The 23,566-nt window shown below is 35.0% G+C and overlaps 1 protein-coding gene across 2 annotated transcripts in view; it reads left to right on the top strand.

Moving 5' to 3' along the window:
- The window catches only part of LOC150095959 (sentrin-specific protease 6-like), a 452,901-nt gene that overhangs the window by 377,835 nt on the left and 51,500 nt on the right, over positions 1 to 23,566 (top strand). For both annotated transcript variants that reach the window (XM_090408975.1, XM_090408976.1), the window contains one exon: positions 22,833 to 22,901. In XM_090408975.1, the coding sequence (XP_090265101.1) occupies positions 22,833 to 22,901 (69 nt within the window). The remainder of the gene's footprint in view (positions 1 to 22,832; positions 22,902 to 23,566) is intronic.

The raw sequence follows: 23,566 nt of genomic DNA, 5'->3' as shown, positions 1-23,566 counted from the left end.
TATACTGGCATAAATCTTGACCGGAACACTCACTAGGGAAATACCTCTGTAATTCTCACATTGTTTTATTTCCCTTTTTATATATGAGTACTATTAGAGATCTAGTCCTATCATCAGGAATTCATCCCTCTGTCCAGGCCTTCTGAACTATGCAGTGCAGCCACTGTAAGATTTTTATACCACTATACTTCAGCATTTCTGGTCGAATATCATCTACTCCTGCTGCCTTTCCACATTTTAAGCCTTTGATGGCTTTTTCTACTTCAAGTATGTTATGTATTCCTGACTGCATGCCTGGTCAGTGTTTTTTACCACTGTGCTGCCATCACTGTTTGTTTCATTTAGCAATTTTTCGAAGTAATTACTCCATACTTCAAGGATATCTTTTTCTCCCATTTTCATGTCACCATTTACAGCACTCTTTCCTCCATTTCTAAGCTTCTTCAACAACCTCCAGAATATCTTACCACCTTCTTGATATTTATTTTCTATGTTCTTGCCAAAGTCCTCCATTGACTTTTGTTTAGCTAGTTTTACACAGTGTTTAGCTTTCTTACATTTGTCTCTGTATTCTCTAAGCGCACAAGCTGACTTGTTTGCCAGGAACTTTTGATATGCTTTCTTCTTTTCCTTCACTGCCTCTTTAACTTCCTGTGTCCACCAGGGAGTTCTGATTTTTCTATTCTTGCAAACAACCTCATCATATGCCTCTGGCTGAATCAATCAGGGTTTTCTTCAAGGTTTGCCACTGAATCTCCAAGGTTTGGTTCTTGTTCTCAAACTCTTTCATTTTTTTGCAATAATCTTTGTGTATTTTAGTCTACAGTTCACATCTGAGAGCTGCTCAACTTTTATTCCCTTTAAAACTTTCTTGCATGTTATTCTTTTCAATATGAAATTCAATTTTATCCTGCTCAAGACTAAATAGTGATCACTTCCAATTTCAAATCCTCTGTATACTCTGGTGTCCTGCACCAGGGAGAAAACATCGTTATCAACAATAACATAGTCAATGAGACTTTTCTTATTTCTTGCCTCTTCTCTCCATGTGAATTTGTGCACATTTTTATGTTGGAACATGGTATTAGTAATAACCAGTCCATGTCCTGAGCAGAAATCCAACAGATATTTGCCATTATTATTAGCTTTGCTCTTTTCTCCAAATTTTCCCAAAATGTTTTGTTATGTCTCACAATCATTTCCTACTCTGCTATTTAGATCCCCAACAAGGACCAATTTTTCATTGTGTCATTGGCTTTTTCTAAAGCCTCAAAAAATTCCTTCACTTCTACCTTAGTAGAACCTTCTGTGGGACCATAGGCACAAATAAGTCTCATTGTCCAGTTCCCCATTCTCGTATTTGCCCACATTACTCTACTTGAGACTGACTGCCATTCAAGAAGATTAGCCTTGTATTCTGTGTTGAATACTATGGCTACTCCTTCTTTTCCTTGATTGTCATTGCCTGAATATAACATTTTGTATTTATTGCTCAGAAAGATCTCACCTGTTTTTGTCTCTTTTGTTTCAGTCACCCCTATTATGTCGATCTGGTACTTATCTAATTCCTCAGCTAACTCCATTTCTCTGCCATTCAGGTTTATGTTGATAGTACCGATGTTTAACTTTGGTGATGTTGAGTTGGGGTGTGCTTTCAACTCAAAACCAGACCCTTTTATTTCTAATGGAACCTCCTCTGGCATCCTTGTTGAACTATTTGGCATGATTCCATCCATTACAAGAGTGGTATTTGTACAGGTATTACATCAGACATCCCACATGAATTTTCAACCTGGATTTTTTTTTTTTTTTTTTTTTTTTTTTTTTTTTTTTTTTTTTTTTGATAGGTATATATGCTCCAGCTCAAAATTTCCTTTTGGCACTTTGCTGCATTTGCTTACTCTCTACAGATTCCCTCACCTTCTTGATTATTTATGTCTGATGGTTTATTTTCTACATCCTAATTTTCAAGCTGTAGTGTTATTTTCCTTGAGGACTTCGTTAGTCATAACTCAGGCTATCATCTCTTCTCCATTTACCCACTACTAGATAATATTCACTATTCTCCCAATGTGCTGTTCATGTCAGTCTTATCTTTGTAACCTTACTCGACTCTCCTTTTGTACAGAATATCTTTCATATAGCCACACTTAATATTTGTGCCTTTTGGCATTACACCAGTGCTACATCAAATGACCTTTGATTTCTGCTCCTCCAAAAGGATGGTCTAGTTCTTTTTTTCTATTCTTTTGATCTAGATGTTTGCTGTGATTGAATCCCCTATTCCATTCAAAATTCCTGACTGCTTTCCAACTTTTGGTGCTTAGATAAGTTTGATAAGACAGTCCAGGAAGAAGAAGAAAAAATTCAAGATATCGCATGGTTTGAAAAAGAAAAAAAAATACCATTGCACTCAGCCTACAATGCATTTCTCAACAGCTTCAGTATAGGCTGTGTATCCCCCTCCCCCATACACACACCACCACCACCACCACATCTGCTTCTTTGAAAGACCCAAATGCAGAATAACTCAGCTGCTGCCTGTGGTGTTCATAACAGAAAGTGCTATTGTCTAGTGGTAATCTTCTTTTAAGTTAACAAGGCTGTTGATTCCAACTTTTACCTCCTCCATGCTTCTACCTCTGTTTCTCATATCGTCTATCACAATACTAAGGATTACAATCTCATTTTCATCTGTCACTTTTTCCAAGAAAAGGAAGCAAAAGTCAACCATCAGACTACTGTCCCATTGTGCACACATGACTTCTCACCAAATAACATAAAGCAGATCAGTTTCAGTCATATTCATCCAGTTAGTCCAACCAATATGAATTCCACCATTCTTATTCCACAGTAGTTCTTCTAGCCAAGACAAATCATATAAAATTTGGAGGAACTTATGTGATGGCGCTTTACATTTCCAGACATTTAATCAAATCTAGCATACAGGTTTACTTGCTTGACCACTATCTTGTGATCTTTCTGTTCTGTATATTTGTGCTGCCTGTTTCCTCTATATTTGTTCATTGCATTTATGGTAAATAGTTATCTCTCTTCAATAATGCTGGATTATCCCAGTGCTCTACTTTTATCTACTGTCTTCCTTTTATATAGATTAACATCTTTCTGAATTCAAATCCTACCTAGAATTTTGCTGATGACAGTACAACTCATTCCTCTTCATTAGATAAACTGTACAAGGCTTGAATCTTTCTATGAGATCTTCCATAACCATTGTCCTAAATACTGATCTTGTCATTCTCCATTGGAGCAAGAACATCCTTGCTAATTTCAGTGCTATCAAAATACAGACCTGAAAATGCAGTAAAGCAAGATCTTCCTCAAAAGAAAGATTTCTTTACTGACTCCTTACTTTTAATAATTTTCAAAATTTCAAAATTTTGAAAATTATTAAAAGTAAGGAGTTTTGACCTTTATTGAGGTCTCAATAAAGTTTTGACCTTTATTGAGGTTTCATTCTTATCAGTGGGAGCCAAACCCAGAAGAGATAAAGGTCAGAGCTGGTCTGTGATAGTGACCCTTGCCATAATGCAAAGTATACTCTTCTGAAAGAAAGTATGCTTTGCATTATGGAATACTACACTACGAAATTGACGTGTAGTCTCATCAGCCTCTATATACAAGTAGCCTAATCATGAAGATACTTAAAATGCCAATTTTGTTTGCTTGTGCTTAGATAATGGATTAAACAAGAATATAATTTCTTGGCTGGTTTAATTTAATTTCTAACCAAGGGGAAAAACTTTCTACAACTCACAAGTAATAAATGATCATTTTGCCACAGATGATTAGCAGGATTTCCTCTTCTTCTTTCACCTGCCTTTGGGGTTAATGTTCATTTTTATGAGCATGAAGAACTCAAGTAGTTGCTCCAGGCATATCTGTGGTATTTAATTATGTTTGACACAAAGGCCTATGGGGATGCTTAAGGGTCAAAGCTGTATAACTGAGAGGAGACCTCAACATAGCCTTTAAAGGAATGCAGAGAACCGACCAGGGCTTCTGACCTAATGTCCAATCCTCACCTTCTCGTGGTGTACCCTGTTGGGTATCTACCTGGGTACTGAACGAACAAGGATGGGCTGGCAATTTGGGATTTAGCCAACCAAATTGTATTCTTATTGGCTTAAATCAAAATACAAAATGATGGTACAACATGACAAAATTTCATGCCGGCTGGGGCGTCGCCCGGTTAAACAAGGGCCCCGTTGTTTTCGCCAGGGAACCAGGGCGAACAGCGAAAAGTCAGCTAGTGGAACAAATCTGAAAGCACACCCCAACTCAACATCATCAGAGTTAAAGATCGGTACTATCAACATAAGAAGCCTGAATGGCAAAGAAATGGAGCTAGCTGAAGAATTGGATAACTAACAGATTCGACATAATAGGGGTAACTGAAACAAAAAAGACAAAAACTGGTGAGATCTTTCTGAGCAATAAATAGAAAATGTTATATTCAGGCAATGACAATCAAGGAAAAGAAGGAATAGCCATAGTATTCAACACAAAATACGAGGCTAATCTTCTTGAATGGCAATCAGTCTCAAGTAGAGTGATGTGGGCTAAAATCAGAATGGGGAACTGGACAATGAGACTTATCTGTGCCTACAGTCCCACAGAAGGTTCTACTAAGGTAGAATTGGAGGAATTTTTTGATGCTTTAGAAAAAGCAACTGACACAATTGAAAAGGAAAAGTTGGTCCTTGTTGGGAATCTAAATAGCAGAGTAGGAGATGATTGTCAGACATACAAAAATATTTTGGGAAAATTTGGAGAAAAGAGCAAAGCTAATAATAATGGCAAATACCTGTTGGATTTCTGCTCAGGACATGGACTGGTTATTATTAACACCATGTTCCAATATAAAAATATGCACAAATTCACATGGAAAGAAGAGGCAAGGAATAAGAAAAGTCTCATTGACTATGTTATTGTTGATAGTGATGTTTTCTCCCTTGTGCAGGACACCAGAGTGTACAGAAGATTTGAAATTGGAAGTGATCACTATTTAGTCTTGAGCAGGATAAAATTGAATTTCATATTGAAAAGAATAACATGTAAGAAAGTTTAAAGTGAATAAAAGTTGAGCAGCTCTCAGATGTGAACTGTAGACAAAAATACACAAAGATTATTGAAGAAAAAATGAAAGAGTTTGAGAACAGGAACCAAACCTTGGAGATTTAGTGGCAAGCCTTGAAGAAAACCCTGATTGATTCAGCTAGAGAGGCATGTGGTGAGGTCGTGTGCAAGGATAGAAAAATCAGAATTCCATGGTGGACACAGGAAGTTAAAGAGGCAGTGAAGGAAAAGAAGAAAGCATATGGAAAGTTCCTGGCAAATAAGTCAGCTTGTGCTCTTAGAGAATACACAGACAAATGTAAGAAAGCTAAACACCATGTAAAACTAGCTAAACAAAAGTCAATGGAGGACTTTGGCAAGAACATAGAAAATAAATATCAAGAAGGTGGCAAACTATTTTGGAGGTTGTAGAAGTAGCTTAGAAATGGAGGAGAGAGTGCTGTAAAAGGAGTTAGAGATGATAAAGATGACATGAAAACTGGAGAAAAAGATATCCTTGAAGTGTGGAATAATTACTTTGAAAAACTGCTAAATGAAACAAGCAGTGATGATAGCACAGTGGTAAAAAACACTTAACAGGCATACAGTCAGGAATACATATTCATACTTGAAGTAGAAAAAGTCATCGAAGGCTTGAAATGTGGAATGGCAACAGGAGTAGATGATATTCGACCAGAAATACTGAAGTATGGTGGTATAAAAGTCTTACAATGGCTGCACTGCATAGCTCAGAAAGCCTGGACAGAGGGACGAATTCCCGATGATTGGAGTAGAGCTCTAATAGTACCCATATATAAAAAGAAATAAAACTGATTGTGAGAATTACAGAGGTATTTCCCTACTGAGTGTTCCTGGCAAGATCTATTCAAGTATACTTGAGAAATGGTTGAGAAGAATTGTGGAAGAAAAGTTGGTGGAGAACAAGCTGGATTCAGGCCAAATAGAGGCTGTCAGGATCAGATCTTCACTTTATGAAAAATAGTTGAGAAAGCATGGGAATATAAGAAAGATCTGTATTTAAGTTTTGTCGATCTGGAAAAGGCATATGACAAGGTGCCAAGCAAGAAGCTATTCAATACGCTACAGTTATATGGTGTCAATGTGGCATTATATCAATCAATACTTAGTCTTTATTTGAGTTGTAAGTCAGCAGTTAGAATTGAAGGAAGTACAGGAAGATGGTTTAATGTTAAATCTGGTGTGAAACAAGGATGTACATTATCCCCTCTGTTATTCATTATCTATATGGATCACATTATGAAGGAAAGTGGTATTAAACATGATATCAGAATTGGAGATGTTAATGTCAACTCTTTGCTGTATGCGGATGATGTTATACTTCTAAATAAATCCGCTACAAGTTTGCAAGATTCCCTGACTAAATTGAATAACTGTTGTAATAGATATAGTATGAAGGTCAGCATTAAAAAGACAAAGACAATGAAAATAGGTAGAATTGTTGAAAATGTCAACTGTGTTGTGAATGGGAAACTTGTGGAACAAGTAAAACATTTCAACTACTTAGGCATGATTTTTAGTGAAGATGGTAAATTAAATATAGAAATAGACAACAGAATCAACAAAGCTGGTACGGTATGGTAGGAAGTCAATTGAATAAATTCATATGGAATAAGAGAAAAATTAGTCGGAACACTAAATTAGCTATATACAAGACAGTGTTCAAACCAGTTTTAACTAATGGATCTGAGAGCTGGATCAGAAGTAAAACACTTGACCAAAGACTAGAGACTGCAGATATGAGAGTCCTGAGAAAGATTAGAGGCGTGAACAGATGGCATCAATGGCAATATCATATTTAAAATGAGGATATTAGGAAAGAACTTGACATTGTCAGCATCCAGGAATGTGTTAGCAGAGCTAATCTCAGGTGGTATGGTCACTTAAATAGAATGGGCAAGGAAAGATTAGCAAAATAAATGTTCTCTGCCAGGTTGGCAGGAAAACGACCCAGAGGAAGACCAAGATATATAGGTGGATTGATACGGTACAAAGTGCCGTAGACGATAGAAATATAAGATCTGATAATGTTGGAGTCTTGACAAGTAACAGACTGATTTGGAGGAAAATTATAGATAGGAAGTTAGTAATGATGTAAATTTTTCATGTAGTACTATCATATCCTGTACACCCCTTGAGGGTACATGTCAGGAATTTGATGATGATGATGATGATACTTTTAATAATATCACATCTCCAGGCAAGCTTAGGTTTCACTTCTTGGGCTATGTCTTACCTATACTACACTGTATAAATCCCAGATCTGCTCATCCTTGGAATACTATAATCACATTTAGTGTGATGCATCAAAAAACCTCTAAAAAGGTGATGCTGCTACCCAGCAATATGGCTAACTGATGACTCGCACGCGTGCGCGCACACACACACACACACACACACACACACACACACACCGATTCACTCCGCTCCCTTTCTCATAGACACTGTTTCGGCATTATTCCTACCTTTTTTGGGTGCTCATCCTTTTCTTTCCTTCCATCTACTCTTTGGTGCACCCTACTTCACACTGTTTTTTTTTTTTCCAACGACTGCAACTTCTGTCTATCCATGAAGCACATTGACAGGATCCTTAGCCCATACAAGGTACATACGTGCTGTAAATTTTGCAACCTTTCATGTAATTAATAGTAAAATAAATAGAAAGTTAAACTGTGAGTAAGACTAGTAATAGCAAGAGGAAATAACACTGCATGAACCAGAAAAAATGTCTTCTGCACTTATCCAAAGACATTAAACCCTTAATGGCTGTAATAAAGCATCAACATATTGGACAGAAACTGCATTTTGCACTCCTTTATCTATAAGTCTCTGATATATACATCTAATCAGAGGAGAAATTGTTTATAATATAATAAGAATCTTATGGAGACCGGAGTATATACTTGCCACCATTCACCATCACCCCATGCAAAAAAAAAAAAAAAGTATGATAAAAATGTTGTCACTGCCCACTCAACAGGAACATAGGCAGAGGAAAATAATTGCATGTCCTTTGGCAACATTTGCATTTTAGTGGTTCTTTGTAACACCCTCTCTGCATCCATTGTGGAGTTCTTTTCTGTTTACATACTCTTGCATCTTGATCCAAAGACTGTCAACAGTAACATTACTATGGCTCTTTTGTTTTGTGTGTATTCTCCATGAATTTTTGCCTGCTTTTATATTGAAATATGGTGTTATATTGGACTTATTGTAACAGAACTTTATAACAAACTGTTAACATGTTTTACACATTTTCTGTAGTAATTACTCAAAATAATTGACTAATCTATGTCCTGAAGAAATCCTGCTATTTATAATAGTTATTTTTATTATCTTTGCTCTTTTCTCAAAATTTTTGTATGGCTGGGATTCATTTCCTACTCTGCTATTGGGTTGTCCAACAAGAATCAAAAAAAAGGGGGGGGGTTCAGGGGATTGGCTGAAAAATTCTGATAAACACCTAGAACAAAAATGATATTAAAGAACTGATATAACCACAAAAAAAAAAAAACATCTTAAAACCCTTTAACCCCCATTGTTTCATCAAATTGTAATAGAATATGGAGAATGAGAGAGTATTTCCTATCCTAAAGCACAAATCTTCTCACGGATTTCACAAATCCTCTTTCAAGTTTTGCAGTATGAGGTTTTGCATTGCCCTTTAAGATAGCACTTTCTTCTGATTAACTATTCCTGGCTGTTTGTGAAGTGATGCATCCTGCACACACTCAAGTTGCATCGAGTAGGTCTTGACTGTAATTATTTGGCCTGCGGCAAGAAACTCGTAGTGGACAATACCAGCTCCACTCCACCACATACAAAGCATGGGCTTCTGGGGGTGAAGCTGTGTGGTATTGGATCGTTTGGTGCTATCCAATGATAAATTTGCTTCCTGTTTGAGTACAAGATCCATTTTTCATCACAAGTGAGCAAGCAATCCAAAAACAGCTTGTTTTTATGACATGAAAGAAATGAAGAACAAATTGATAGTCTTTGAAGTTTGTAATCTGATAATGCATGTGGGACCAATTTGCTTAGCTTCCATGATTTTCTCATTTGATGCAAGCATAAACGAATTGTTTCACCACTTGCATTAAACATTTCTGAAAGTTCTTGACATGTTAATCTTGAATTATTTTCAACAGTGGCATGCAATTCTTCATTATCAATAATGGAGGGTCTTCCTGAATGTGGTGCATCTTCAAGTGATTCATCACCAGAAACAAATTTTTTAAACTATTTCTGCTACTGCATCTTTTCCAAATGTCAGACTTCAGAAACATCTTACAGGATGTTTCTGAAGTCTTCGAACCAAGTTTAAATTCATAAAGCAAACAAGCCCAAATTACATCAGGTTCAACTAACATTTTAAAAGGGTTCAAAGTTGCAGAAAAAGAATACACACTGATTGACTGATGCATATCTGTTCCTTATGATGCACATAAAAAAATGCACCCTGCAAACCACTACAAAATAAAACAAGTCATTGCAGTGAATGCAAACTTTTTTAGTTACCAGATAAATGTCTTTAGATGGGAGGTTATTTCCATTGCTTGGTATGGGACTACCACCCCATCTATTGGAGGCCAGAAGTTGTTTCAAAAAGGCTATACCTGGTTTCTAGAGCAAGGTTTCCAGATCATATAAGAAATAAATTTAACTAACATAACCTTAATCCACCTGATTATGTTGTACTGTTAAAACATTCTGTATTTCTATTACATATTTCTCAATCCTGCTTTGTCTTTTTTGTTCTTTGGTTAAACTTCGTGAGATGTCATAAATAGTCGACTGCTGCTATTTATTTATTTCTACAAGATCTTATGTTCTCATGCTTTTTAGTCTAACAAATTTGTTTTCAACTGTGCTAGTTAGACTATATATTGAGTGCAAGATTATAAGATTTTAAACTAGAGACAAAGCAGATATTGTTAGCATTTCCCGCTTATGTTAATCTTTACCTTTAATTAATCATAGCTTAATTATGCAATTTCAAAATTTTCAGGATAGTGCATTGACAGAATCAGTCCAATATGTTGTTCACAAATAATTTAATTAAATTAAAATGTAATATTTACACAGTCTGATCCACGTTAACGTCTGTGTGTACACACACAATTGCATTACAAGTCTTTAAATTTTACTTCTTCCTGATTCAGGCTTAGTTCTATGTTTCTTCCCTTAAAGTTAAATCACAATCTAGAACATCCTGCTAGTCATATGTATGCAAACTGGAAATAAGGCATGCATTAGGCAAGCTTCATTCAATATTAAATTACATTATCCAGTTCAGTACTGTTCCTACTCTTACAATAATTAATTATACACAGCTGAGATTAAGATACGCCTTGAGTGAGCTTATTTCAGTTAACTTATACAATATTTTTTTACTTCCCATAAGCAGACACACTTGATGTAAATTCTTGCTTGGAATTATCACATATAGCAATTCTTGTTCAGCACTGCCTTTTTCATGAATCTTTTATTCACATGAAAGTGCTCCTTTTTGTCCTTCTGCTGGCTGGTTCTTGATTTCCCTCCAAATTTCTTCTTAGTCTGAGTTGTCGATTATTGTATGTCCTTTAGGACCCATAACATGGCAGCAGTGTTCAGCTCTTTCCAAGTGAGATGATCAACACAATGCTTCTCATGGTGGTAGATCCTGATAGGGGACAACTGAGAATCCTTGGACCTGCAACGCTTCTCTTTCGATTACTGACATCAGACCTCACGTGGCAGCCGACCCAGGCAGAAGACTGAGAACTCTAAGACAAAGTTCTCCTCAATGTTTTGCCTTATAAAGGCCTGGACTTCCATTGTATGCATATGCACATCTGTCAAAACTTACATATATGGTCATGTATGGACATCCGAACATGATGATATCATACTTTATGCGTCTTTTGAAATTGCCATATATGGACATGAGTTAACAGCATTGCTTAATGACATCATGTGCCACATTATTTTAACAAAGACTCGTTAAAATACAAGATTATTACAGACCAAATTTGACATTTCTTTAAGCGCAATCTCCTTAGAAAAGCATCTAAAAGCGAACAGGATAAGTTACATAGTTGCATATCATGAGAGATATTACAGTACCATCATAACACACATAGTTTCAGCCAGTATAGAATACAGTTGAACTAAGTTCCAGTTGTGAGTGACCATTTCATTCATTCAGCATCATTACTTATCCATGCTAGTGTTATCATTGGAAGATGAAGTTATGGTTATTGATTTGGAAGACGAGTTCTCCCTATTTCTTCAAATACAATGCTATATAGATGGTGTTTCTTCCCTATTATCTAACCAGGAAGAATCCTCAGATAACTCTTCTTACAGGACTAATCAGAAGAAAAGCTAAATGATTGTGTAAATGTCATGTGAGGATAGGTTGTTAAGAGAATTATCTGCTTTCATCCATCCAGATGTTCTCAAGGTGATCTCACTAATTTATTACTTTACTTTATATTTAATTACTGCCATCCTATTAGGTATGGGCTAGGTACCTGTCTGTTGTTCATTTTGTCACTATCACTGTTATTCATTTTGCCACCACTGTTGCTTTGATAATGGTTAAGATTCTAGCATAGAAGTTGAGCTGTTGACTATTTAAGAGAAATAATCATCCCCACCTGGTTCATATACACATGGCTGGACAGATTGGCCAAATGAATAGTGTTGTTATTAACTAGTGGACAGGCCTTGGGTTCTGATCTTATTAGAGCATGGTGATTTGCAATGTCTTTGGGTGGTAAATGATTTTTGTTGCCTGGTGTGAGTTCACCAGGCACCCCCCACCCACACACACACAGTATTAAATGTGCTGTAGATTACCAACCTTTGGTATGTTGTCATTATTAAATTCTTGATATGTACCCTCAGTGGATGTACAGGATTATACGATAATACTATTTAAGTTTGCATTATTATTAGGTCTCTGTCATCCTGGGTCTTTTTCTGCAATTCTGGTACCAAACACTTGTTTGGTACAAGGTAACCTTTCCTCTTTCTCTCTCTCTCTCTCTCTTTGTAACCATATCACCTTATATTACAGCTGCTTGCACATTCTTGAATGTTGAACAATGTCAAGTTCCTTTTTATCTTCATTTTTAATGATTCTGCCGTTGATGTCATATGTTCATTCTTGTAATTTTTCTTACTCTGTTTATTTTCATGTCTTTGGTCTAATATTTGATCATCTGTTTTATATTTTACCCAATTCTCGAATCCATAAGTTATAATTTTTTTTATATATATAAATTATATTACTAGTGTAGTATTTTCACTAATTTTTCTCTTGTTCCATATAAATTTATTTAACTGATTGCCAACCATATAGCTTTGTTTATTCTTATATCTGTTTCCAGATTTAATTTGAATCTTCACTAAATAGTGTACGTAAATAGCTGAAATATTTTATTTGGTCCATGGTTTGCTGATTTTCATGCAAAATTTGTTACAATAGTTGTTCAGTTTAGGTAAAGAATCCTAATAACTAGTATGGGATTTATTTAAGAATATAACATCTGTATACACTAAAGGCTGAGTTAAATATTTCCACTTTTGATATCTGGTTTAATATTTCTTTCTTTCATAATGCTATCCCTGTAGATGATGAACAACAGTCATTCTTTATTTAGTCTTGTCCAGCTTGTTCTCGTCTAAGGTTTTTTTTTAGTCTCTTCTCAGTTATGCTTGCATAAATCTTAACTGGAACACTCAATAGAGAAGTTTTTTTGTAATTCTCACATTCAGTTTTATTTCTTTTTTTATTTAGAGAATACCATGAGAGCTGTACTCCAGTCATCTAGAACTTTATCAGATTCTGGAATTTTACCCATGCCTTCTGAATTATGTACCTTTTTATGCCTACATCTTTGGTTTTTGATGGCTTTTTCTACCTCAAGTATTGTCACATATTCCTGATGGCATTCCTCTTGAATATTTTTTCCTCTGTTCTGTCACTCATTTAACAGTCTTTAAAAGTAATTACTACCATAATATTATTGTATTCGGTTATTGTCACTTTTATCATCTCTGAATCCATTTGCAGTACTACATTTACTATTCCTACCATTTGTAGGCATTTGATACAGTGAAACATAAAATGCTTTTTGACATTCTAGAAAATATTGATATTGACTGCTATTACTTGGAAATTTTAAAGAGGTTATATTGGTCACAAACAGCGTCAGTATGTGTAAATGGAGAGGAAACAGGAGAATTCCCGGTGGAGAGAGGAGTTAAACAAGGATGCAAGTTATCACCATTATTGTTTAACCTTTATAGTGAACAAATTCTTAGAGAAGCACTTGAGGATGTAGAAAAAGGAATAAAAATAAATGGAAGAATCATTAATAACTTAAGATATGCAGATGATGTAGTGGTGATGGCAGAAAGTGAAAATGGATTAAAACAAATTGTTCAAAGAATTGAAAACTCTTGTAAAGAGTACGGACTAAGAATTAACACAAAGAAGACCAAGATAATGATAATGGGTAGAAAAATAAAAGATAATGTAAAGATAAGATGTGGAGGAAAGATTTCAGTATTTAGATAGCTGGATTTTAGAGAAAAGAACTTCAGAGTTGGACATTAGAAATAGAATAGGCAAAGCTAAATCGGCATTTATGGAAATGAAGAGAATTTTAATAAACAAGAATACTAAAATAGATGTTAGAATTGGAATAGTAAAAGCAACAGTTTGGAGTATTGCAAGTTATGGAAGTGAGTCATGGACACTCCGAAAGAGAGAGAGGGAAAGAATTAATGCAATGGAAATGTGGTGTTATAGAAAGATGGAAAAGATTAGCTATACAGAGAGAATATCAAATCAAGAAGTTTTAAGACGAGTTGGGATGGAAAGAACACTGCTCAAGAATATTATGCAAAGAAAGACCAGATTTGCAGGACATCTTCTGAGAGGTTCTTCAGGATATAACCTTGTAATATAGTTCTTCAGGAACTATATTACAAGGGAAAGTTGAGGGGAAGAGAAGACATGGAAGACCAACCAGAGAGTGGATTAATGACATCATGGAATAGACTGGTTTAAGAATGACAGAAGCGACAGACAGAGAGAAATGGAGAAGAGCTGCAACCCTCTTGCTAGAGGATGCTACCGGACGACGACCATTTTTGAGTTTTTGTATACTGTCCAGAACATTTTGCCACCTTCATGATTATTTATATTCTATTGATCTCACTAAAGTACAATACTTCCTGTGACTTTTGTTTAGCCATTTTTGCATAGCTGACTTACTTAGCAAGCACTTTCAGTAAGGTTTTATTTTTTCCAGGACTACCTCTTAAACTTCTTGAATCCATTGTGAAGTTCTGATTTATCAATCTTTCAGACGGTTTTCCACTGAATCTCTAAACTTTCATCCCCCCCTCCCCCCAAATGCTCAAATTTTTTTTTTAATAATATTTGTATTTGCAGTTAGTCTTTGAAAGCTGCTTTAGTGGTTCTTTTTTTTTTTTTTAAAAAAAAAAAAGACTTTTGTGCATGTTTTTTAGTATGATATTCATTTTTATCCTATTCAAAAGTAAATGGTTTTTGTTTACTCTTCTAAATTCTCCATATACTCTTTTATACTGGACTCAAGATATCCACCATATCATGAGACTGTAAGACTTATTTCTTGTATGTTCTCTCCATGTGAATTTATGCCCCATCTTTATGTTGAAATGGGTTATTAGTAATATCTTGTCTGCATCCCAAACAGAAATCCATCAGATGATTACCATTTATTATTAACTTTCTCTTTTTTTCTAAGTAACATCTAAAATATTTTTAGATGTCTGTTATTCATTTCATATTCTGTTGTTTTGATCTCCACCAGGGATTAGTTTTATGTCAGCCATATTCTCTAATGCAGTGTTTCTCAAAGTGTGGTATGGTTGTTAGGGGGTACCTGGAAATTTTCAGCTATGCATAATTAAAGGAGTCATTATATTTTTCAACAAACAGTGCAATTAGAGACAACCGGGATAAAAATGGCACTTACTAATGAATCGCATTACCCCCTCCAACAGAAACTGCTGTAGAGACTAAGCAAAACCATATTTTGCCGGTGGAACATATGGTTTTGCTTGACACCACCCCATCATTAACGTGTTAAAACTAAGAAATATATAGTGAATGTGTTTCAGATATTATGGAATTCGGTTGAAAGGAATTAGGAATTGCAACTCAACTGTTGAAATGCTAATTTGTCTTTGGTTTGTGCAATCTTTTGTTAATACCGGACTTTTTTACTTGTAATTAAATTAGTCTTGTAAATTACGGGACTAAATTACTGGTAATTTTTGCTTGAAATAATGGGAAAGAAGATGATGCTTTTGGGTAGATGACTTTGAATGCACACAAAGAAACTGTTCTTGATGCCAAAAGTTGTGATAGTGAGTAGGAGCTGCTTGGTAAGTCACACCATTTTCAGTTTTTTTCTGAAAACTTTAGTTTCCAAAAATCCCCGCACATATCTCGCAACACGATTTTTTAGCTTTAATTTTGGGAAAAAAGTTAGGGTTATATTCGAGGAAATACGGTATTTTTTTTTAGCTTTCAAATTCTTACGTATGGATCATTGGTTAAAGATTGGATTTATAAAACCCCCAAAAGAGAGCAATATAGCAAATACAAGTAGCTGTAAGCAACAAGAAAACGTTGATATTGCATCTGATCAAATGAAATTGATGAGTGTGTCGTCTGACATCCCTAGAGAACCAACTAGGAAGAGGATGAAAACTCTTCGTAAATATGATACGAATTACTTGAAATGTGGATTTTCATTGACGGGAAACGAAGAGGAACCTATTCCAAATTTTGTTCTATTAAAAATAAATCATATTTTTTGTTTACATGAACATATAAAGTCAAATAAAATAGATATTTAATTTTTAATTATTAATTTTAATTAATTTATCAATTTTAATTAATTAGGGGGTACTTGGTAATAATGAAAATTTAAGAAAGGGGGTACACGGATATCTGAAGTTTGAGAAACACTGCTCTAATGAATCAAAAAATTCACCACCACTTCTGTATGGGGCCATAAATACAGTTCCATTCAAGATGTTTATCTTGATGTTGAATATTGTTTCTACTCCTTTTCCCTAATTACTATTCACCCAAGTATACATCTTATTGTTTAGTAATTTGTCAACATGTTACTTTGCCAATTCTTCTGCAAGTTCCACCTTTTTTGCAGGGTGCTTCATGTTCATGGTGTCTTCAGTTCTATTAAAGGTGAATTTGTGTAAATAGCCAACTTTTCATTGTTTTGTTTGGATTCCCTGAAGAAAATGCAAGGGGCTTGTTTAACTTGGCGATGTCCTAGCCTGCATGATATTGTGTTTAAGATTTTAAGCTAGTCCAATTAGGGTGGCTAGATCTTAAATTGCTAGCCCACCCTCATTGTTCAGTATCCAAGCAGATTCATATTAATGTAGTGATGCAAAGGTTTGGATGGACATTGTGTTCAGATGTCTTGGTTTGTTCTCTGCATTCCTTACTGGCTATGTGGCAGTCTCCTTCCAGTTGTCTAGCTTTAATCCTTATCCCAGCCACATAAGTGAGGGTGCCTCAAAAAGATTGTAGAGTTAAAAAGAAAACTTAATATTAATTTTGAACAGCTAGAGATTGTAATCCTTGAAGAATAATCCTAGGTTGTAAGGCTTTTCCTAAAATACAGGCAGACTAATGAAATATGAAGAGGGGAAAGAAATTTTTTTCAGTGAGTTTATATTTGGACTGTCTGTGGATGTTGACTATCTATGCAGCTTGCATTTCTGTGGGCATAAAGGAAAGTAGAGGATTGATAGATGCAAGTTCACTGGGACAACATCCATGGAAGCACCTATAGAAAGGGTACAAACAGACAGAGTTAGCGGTTTCAGTGAACTTAGGAAAAAGAAGGCATCGGTTTGCCAAACAGTGGATTTGAAGTTGTACAGAATTAGTAGCTGTAAACACAATCAGTACCATTTTAAACAGAAATAAGCATGAAGTGGTTTGCAGGAAGAAGTTCTGAATCTGATGTTTTTGCTATTTCATTGAAAGGCTATAGATAAATGTCAACAAAAGAAGTAGTCTGCTCTTACCTGATATTGTCAGAAGTAAGGTGTCTCGTTACAATTTTAAGAGATTGAGGTCTTGATGCTGTGTTAGTAACATTGAAATTAATGGGGCTTCCCTCACTCCCTTGAAGAATGGCATGGATATCAATGTTTAAGGCATTCATTATGTATGATACTTAAAGCTTAAAATGTGTGACTAACGTTTATCTAATAAGGAGAGAGAGGGGGAGAATGGGAAGTACTGTCATCAAAACATAAGATTTTCCTGCCTGTGCAGGTAGGAAGATCTAAAAAGATGAAGCTGTCCTGTATGACAATCCATGTACTAAAGTGGAAACTGATCTAGCAGTCATATTTTTGTGGATCAGAACTGCAGAATTCATACTGATACCCCCCCTCCCCCAATCCCCTCTTCACACAAAATTAAAAATCACCTATTAGTGACCTCCCTCTTATATCTTTTGTGAATGGTCTGAATACAGGACACCACTTCTGGATAGAGAAGATGGATCAGTGGCTATAAAATAGAATGGATGTTATATATATATATGCCGAGTGGTTAGCATATCCACTCTCTAGCCAAGAGGTTGCAAGTTTGAATCCCATGTAGGCATGGATGTTTGTGATTGTCTTTCACCTTCATACATTCATTCACCCAAGTATAGATACACTCTCCCAATATGGACTGGATCACCATGGGAGTAGTAGACCCAAACCTCCCAAAGCCTATTTTTCTACTCACTGCAGAGCAGTGAGAGTAGAAAAATAGCTGTTCGTCATCATCATATATATATATAATAGAATGGGTGTTAGTCATGGGACATGTGTAGGTACAACTGGGAATCTCCAGGCCTCCATTTGTACTTGGTGTGTTGTACAAACACATGCAAGTGGTATTTGTGCTGTTCAAAATTTCTCTTATATCTGGTCAAAGACTGGAGGATGCATGCAGTATATTGTTTCTAGCATAGAAGAAAAAGAATTGAATAGGTATTAGTGACCTCCCTCTTATATCTTTTGTGAATGATCTGAATACAGGACACCACTTCTGGATAGAGAAGATGGATCAGTGGCTATAAAATAGAATGGGTGTTATATATATATATGCCGAGTGGTTAGCATATCCACTCTCTAGCCAAGAGGTTGCAAGTTTGAATCCCATGTAGGCATGGATGTTTGTGATTGTCCTTCACCTTCATACATTCATTCACCCAAGTATAGATACACTCTCCCAATATGGACTGGATCACCATGGGAGTAGTAGACCCAAACCTCCCAAAGCCTATTTTTCTACTGACTGCAGAGCAGTGAGAGTAGAAAAATAGGCTGTTCGTCATCATCATATATATATATAATAGAATGGGTGTTAGTCATGGGACATGTGTAGGTACAACTGGGAATCTCCAGGCCTCCATTTGTACTTGGTGTGTTGTACAAACACATGCAAGTGGTATTTGTGCTGTTCAAAATTTCTCTTATATCTGGTCAAAGACTGGAGGATGCATGCAGTATATTGTTTCTAGCATAGAAGAAAAAGAATTGAATAGGTATTAGTGACCTCCCTCTTATATCTTTTGTGAATGATCTGAATACAGGACACCACTTCTGGATAGAGAAGATGGATCAGTGGCTATAAAATAGAATGGGTGTTATATATATATATGCCGAGTGGTTAGCATATCCACTCTCTAGCCAAGAGGTTGCAAGTTTGAATCCCATGTAGGCATGGATGTTTGTGATTGTCCTTCACCTTCATACATTCATTCACCCAAGTATAGATACACTCTCCCAATATGGACTGGATCACCATGGGAGTAGTAGACCCAAACCTCCCAAAGCCTATTTTTCTACTGACTGCAGAGCAGTGAGAGTAGAAAAATAGGCTGTTCGTCATCATCATATATATATATAATAGAATGGGTGTTAGTCATGGGACATGTGTAGGTACAACTGGGAATCTCCAGGCCTCCATTTGTACTTGGTGTGTTGTACAAACACATGCAAGTGGTATTTGTGCTGTTCAAAATTTCTCTTATATCTGGTCAAAGACTGGGGGATGCATGCAGTATATTGTTTCTAGCATAGAAGAAAAAGAATTGAATAGGTCAGTCCTGTTCCTAGGTAATTCTATAGTTGCACCATCTTGGATGCGTGTGTGACATTAAAGCAGGAGTATCAAACTCGATTGGATCACAAGCCGTTTGGCATAAAAGTGCATCTCAAGTGGGCAGCAAAAAATTTTCGACTAAAAAAAGGTGTACTAATTAGAATCAAAGGGAAGTGAAAGAATGAGTATAAATAAACTGGAAAATTAATAATGAAATTTTTAAGTCATTACAAGACATAAAATAATAATATAATGATTATGACAACTCAAAAAAAAAGAATATTTTTATTATATTAATATTTACAATATATAGCATTTAAATCAAATTAAACCGAAATTAAATTCTATTTGAGCAGATCAAATATTTATACAGTCTATAAAGTATAAAGTCTCATTAATAACCATCACAAAAATTTACAGAACCTCCTGTTGGAAATTTTTTGTGTTGAAATAAAATACTTCTGTTTTGGGAATGAAATGTCTATATTTTGGAGTAAAAAAAAAAAAAAAAAAAAAATATATATATATATATATATATATATATATATATATATATATATATATATATATATATATATATTTGCATAATATAATTAGAGTAATTTTAAGTAATTTGATTGTAGTATTTTATTTTTTGAGTTTCAGAACAGAAACTAAACCTTGGAGATTCAGTGGCAAGCCTTGAAGAAAACCCTGATTGATTCAGCCAGAGAGGCATGTGGTGAGGTTGTCTGCAAGGATAGAAAAATCAGAACTCCATGGTGGACACGGGAAGTTAGAGGCAGTAAAGGAAAAGAAGAAGAAAGCATATGAAAAGTTCCTGGCAAATAAGTCAGCTTGTGCTCTTAGAGAATACAGAGACAAATGTAAGAAAGCTAAACACTGTGTAAAACTAGCTAAGCAAAAGTCATGGGAGGACTTTGGCAAGAACATAGAAAATAAATATCAAGAAGGTGGCAAACGATTCTGGAGGTTGTTGAAGAAGCTTAGAAATGAAAGAAAGAGTGCTGTAAAAGGGAGTTAGAGATGATGAAGGTGACATGAAAACGGGAGAAAAAATGGAAATCAATGAGTTCCATTTGAATACAAATAGGAGCTTTTTTCGAAATTAAAGGAAAAAGGACCTGTAAAAGCGAAAAAACGTCTTCTCGCTCCTTGAAATCTTTACATCGCCTATCAAATTCTTTTTAATCTTTTCTAGTTTGGGAAAATATTGAGAAAAGGTAAAACTTTGATTCTTGTTGTTCAACTGTTCACACATAGGAAAGTAATTAAGGATATTCTCTTTTAAATGATTTTGAAACAAAATCAATTTACATCTAAAACTTGCCAGTGCATCATACATGTGTGTTATTAACTGATCTTTCCCCTGAAGTTCTACATTTAAATCATTCAAATATCCTGTAATATCAACTAAGAATGCTAGATCTTGTACCCATGTCTGATCGTTAAGAAATGCAACATCATGATTTTTCATTTCTAGGAACAATTTGATCTCTTCTGAAAGTAGTAAAAAAGCTTTTTAGAACCTTATTACAAGATAACCAACAAATGTCTGTGTAACGAGGTAGCCCTTCAAATTCACTCTCCAAGTATTTAAGAAATTGTGCTAACTGGCAAGCACAGGACCTGCTGATGAATAATGCAGTGGAAAGATTGCAGTTTTGTGGATACATTTCCTTTAACTTTGCTGCAAGTCTTGGTACAAAACCTTTATTTTTGCCTGTCATTGCTGGAGCACACCATCGGTTGTCACTACTAAGAGCCTGTTCAGAGGAAGTTGGTATTTTTCCAAAATGCTCCACATGGCATCATAAATGTCTTCCCATGTTGTGGGTCCATGGATGGGAATCATTTTGAAGAACTCTTCAGTAATCATATTGTCATAGCAAGCCTGAAGCAACAGAGTAGTTTGAGCCACGTCATGAATATCGAAATTTTTGTCAAGTGCAACTGAAAAGCATTGTATGTTTGCGGATATTTCTTTCAATTGGTCACGCGGATTATCTGCCATTTCGGATATACTTTCGAGCACGGTATTTCTGGACAAATAAGTATCACGAAATTCTTACACATTTTTAGGACAGATGTTTTCGGCTGCTTTTATCATACAATCCTTAACCAAGGAACCGGCATTAAAAGTTTGGAATGTTTCGCCAGTAAACAGCTCATTTCATAACTGGCTTTCACTGCTGATTCATAGTCTTTCATAATTTTTGAAAATTCTTTGAAGTGAATTCTTCATACTTTTAAATTTTTCTTCTCTCAGTTTACCCTCAAAGACTGTATATTGTTCTTTGTGAATTTATTGTATAGCCTTTTTTATATTAAATTGTTTTGTTACGAATAATGAACACAATTTTGTCCTTTGTTTCAGTGCAGAAGTAATTCAATTCCTATTTTTCTTGAATTTTTCTTTTTCTTGTTGTCTTAGAAAGCAACATCGCCTGGGTGAATAAATATATTATTAATAACAATTTTTATACAAAATGTATTTATATAATTACTTACATTATTAAAACTAAATTTATTCGTGTTCGGCACACTGACATGTGCTTCAGAGATCGCTGATTGACTGTAGCAAGTGATTATAAACTCACATAGCCTTCATTCACATGGGCGTGTATGCTGCATGTCAAGTGAACAGCTGCTAGCCAAGTGGATTCAATTTTTTCAGCACAGTACCCACAGCACCCCATAAATTCACAATGAAAGCATAAATATAGTTTCCGATTGATCAGAATCAGATCTAACATTGAAATTGCAATATGAATTTTTATTATTGCAATTATATTATAGCAGGTTGTTGCATCCATATAGTAACTATAAATGTTGTACGAAAATGAATAAATCTAATGTTTAAATCAATATTTCTGTTTTATTATAAAAAGCAACCTTTTTTTTTTTTCTTCTTTTTTTTTTCTATCTTTCCTTGAGGTGTTGTGGGACGCAAGAAATTGCTTTGCAAACTGCCAGTTTGACACCCCTGCATTAGAGTATGGATGGGCAGGGGCCATGTCAGTGGCTATGGCAAAGGACTAAAGGATCTTTTTAGTACTTTCAAACTCAGGTTTTGATGTAGGCTTAGACAGCCCAGAGCCCATTTCAAATATTTTAGTTGCATGTCACATCTTCATTGAAATGGATACATACACATTTTCTTCTCATTGCTCCAGTAAATTGTAATTTTGTTCATTTGTCAGACATTAATTTTGGCCACTGTAATGAAAAACCACCATAACTTGGTGTAATTCTGTGACTTTTGTAGTAGGGATACAATTCAAGTATATTCAGAATTCATTTGTCTGTAATGTCTAACTTAACAAATTAATACAAAAGGTCGGTGATTTTCTTTTTGTTTTAATCAAATTTCATTCTGTGTGCAAAGAAAATCCAGTACATATGTGTGTATTTGTATGCTTGTGTATTTAAGACTGGAATTTCAGTTGCTTTAATGTTTTTATTGAAGGAAACATAATTCATATGAAAATGTTTTCTTTGTTTATTTTAATAGACCTTGCATTCTGATATTTGATTCACTGGCTGGACCTAGTCGGTGGAGGATAGTAGGAACACTAAGAGAGTAAGGATTTTGAATTTATATTAGTATATTATTTAATAAGTTTGGAATGCATGTAATGCTATTTCCATTTCCTGACAGTGGAATTAAAATACACTGGAGTCTTTTTTTTTTTTACTATTATGGAGGGGGAGGGTATAAAATTCATTGGTGATAAGAAAAGAGTGAAATTAACTTCAAATTTTAGTAATATAATTATGATGTCTTATCTTAGTTGAACAAGCAGATGAAACCAGTGATGATAAACACTGCATTAGGTCTTTGTACATTCTTATACCATTGCTGTTGTCTGATCCAGAATTTATGGCAGTAAAACGTATAAAGGAAGACAGCAAAAGAAATATTATTGCTACTTTATTCCTAGAAATTACATGAGGCCTATAAAATCTCCTTCTATATTTCTGATGTTGCATTATATATGGTCTGCAATAGATCAGTTACTTCAGTTTATCACTTGCACTAAGCTTAGAGTTAATGCTATGTGCCATTAAAGGAGAAGAGTCATTAGAATTAATTTCATATTTGAGATTATTTAAATTCTGTGTTATTTAATTTTGTATACTTAATTCCCTTCCCTTCATCCTCAAATTACAGCTACTCACAAATTACTATCACTTGGAAGGATTGGTATGGTATTTAATTAACCATGACATTATTATAAAAATTTA

Source organism: Typopeltis vanoorti, chromosome 19 (assembly GCF_054136105.1).
Source record: "Typopeltis vanoorti isolate ZY-2024b chromosome 19, IOZ_Tvanoo_1.0, whole genome shotgun sequence".
NCBI lineage: Eukaryota > Metazoa > Arthropoda > Arachnida > Uropygi > Thelyphonidae > Typopeltis > Typopeltis vanoorti.
The sequence above is the reverse complement of the archived record's forward strand: the minus strand, read 5'-3'. Positions and strand labels throughout refer to the sequence as shown.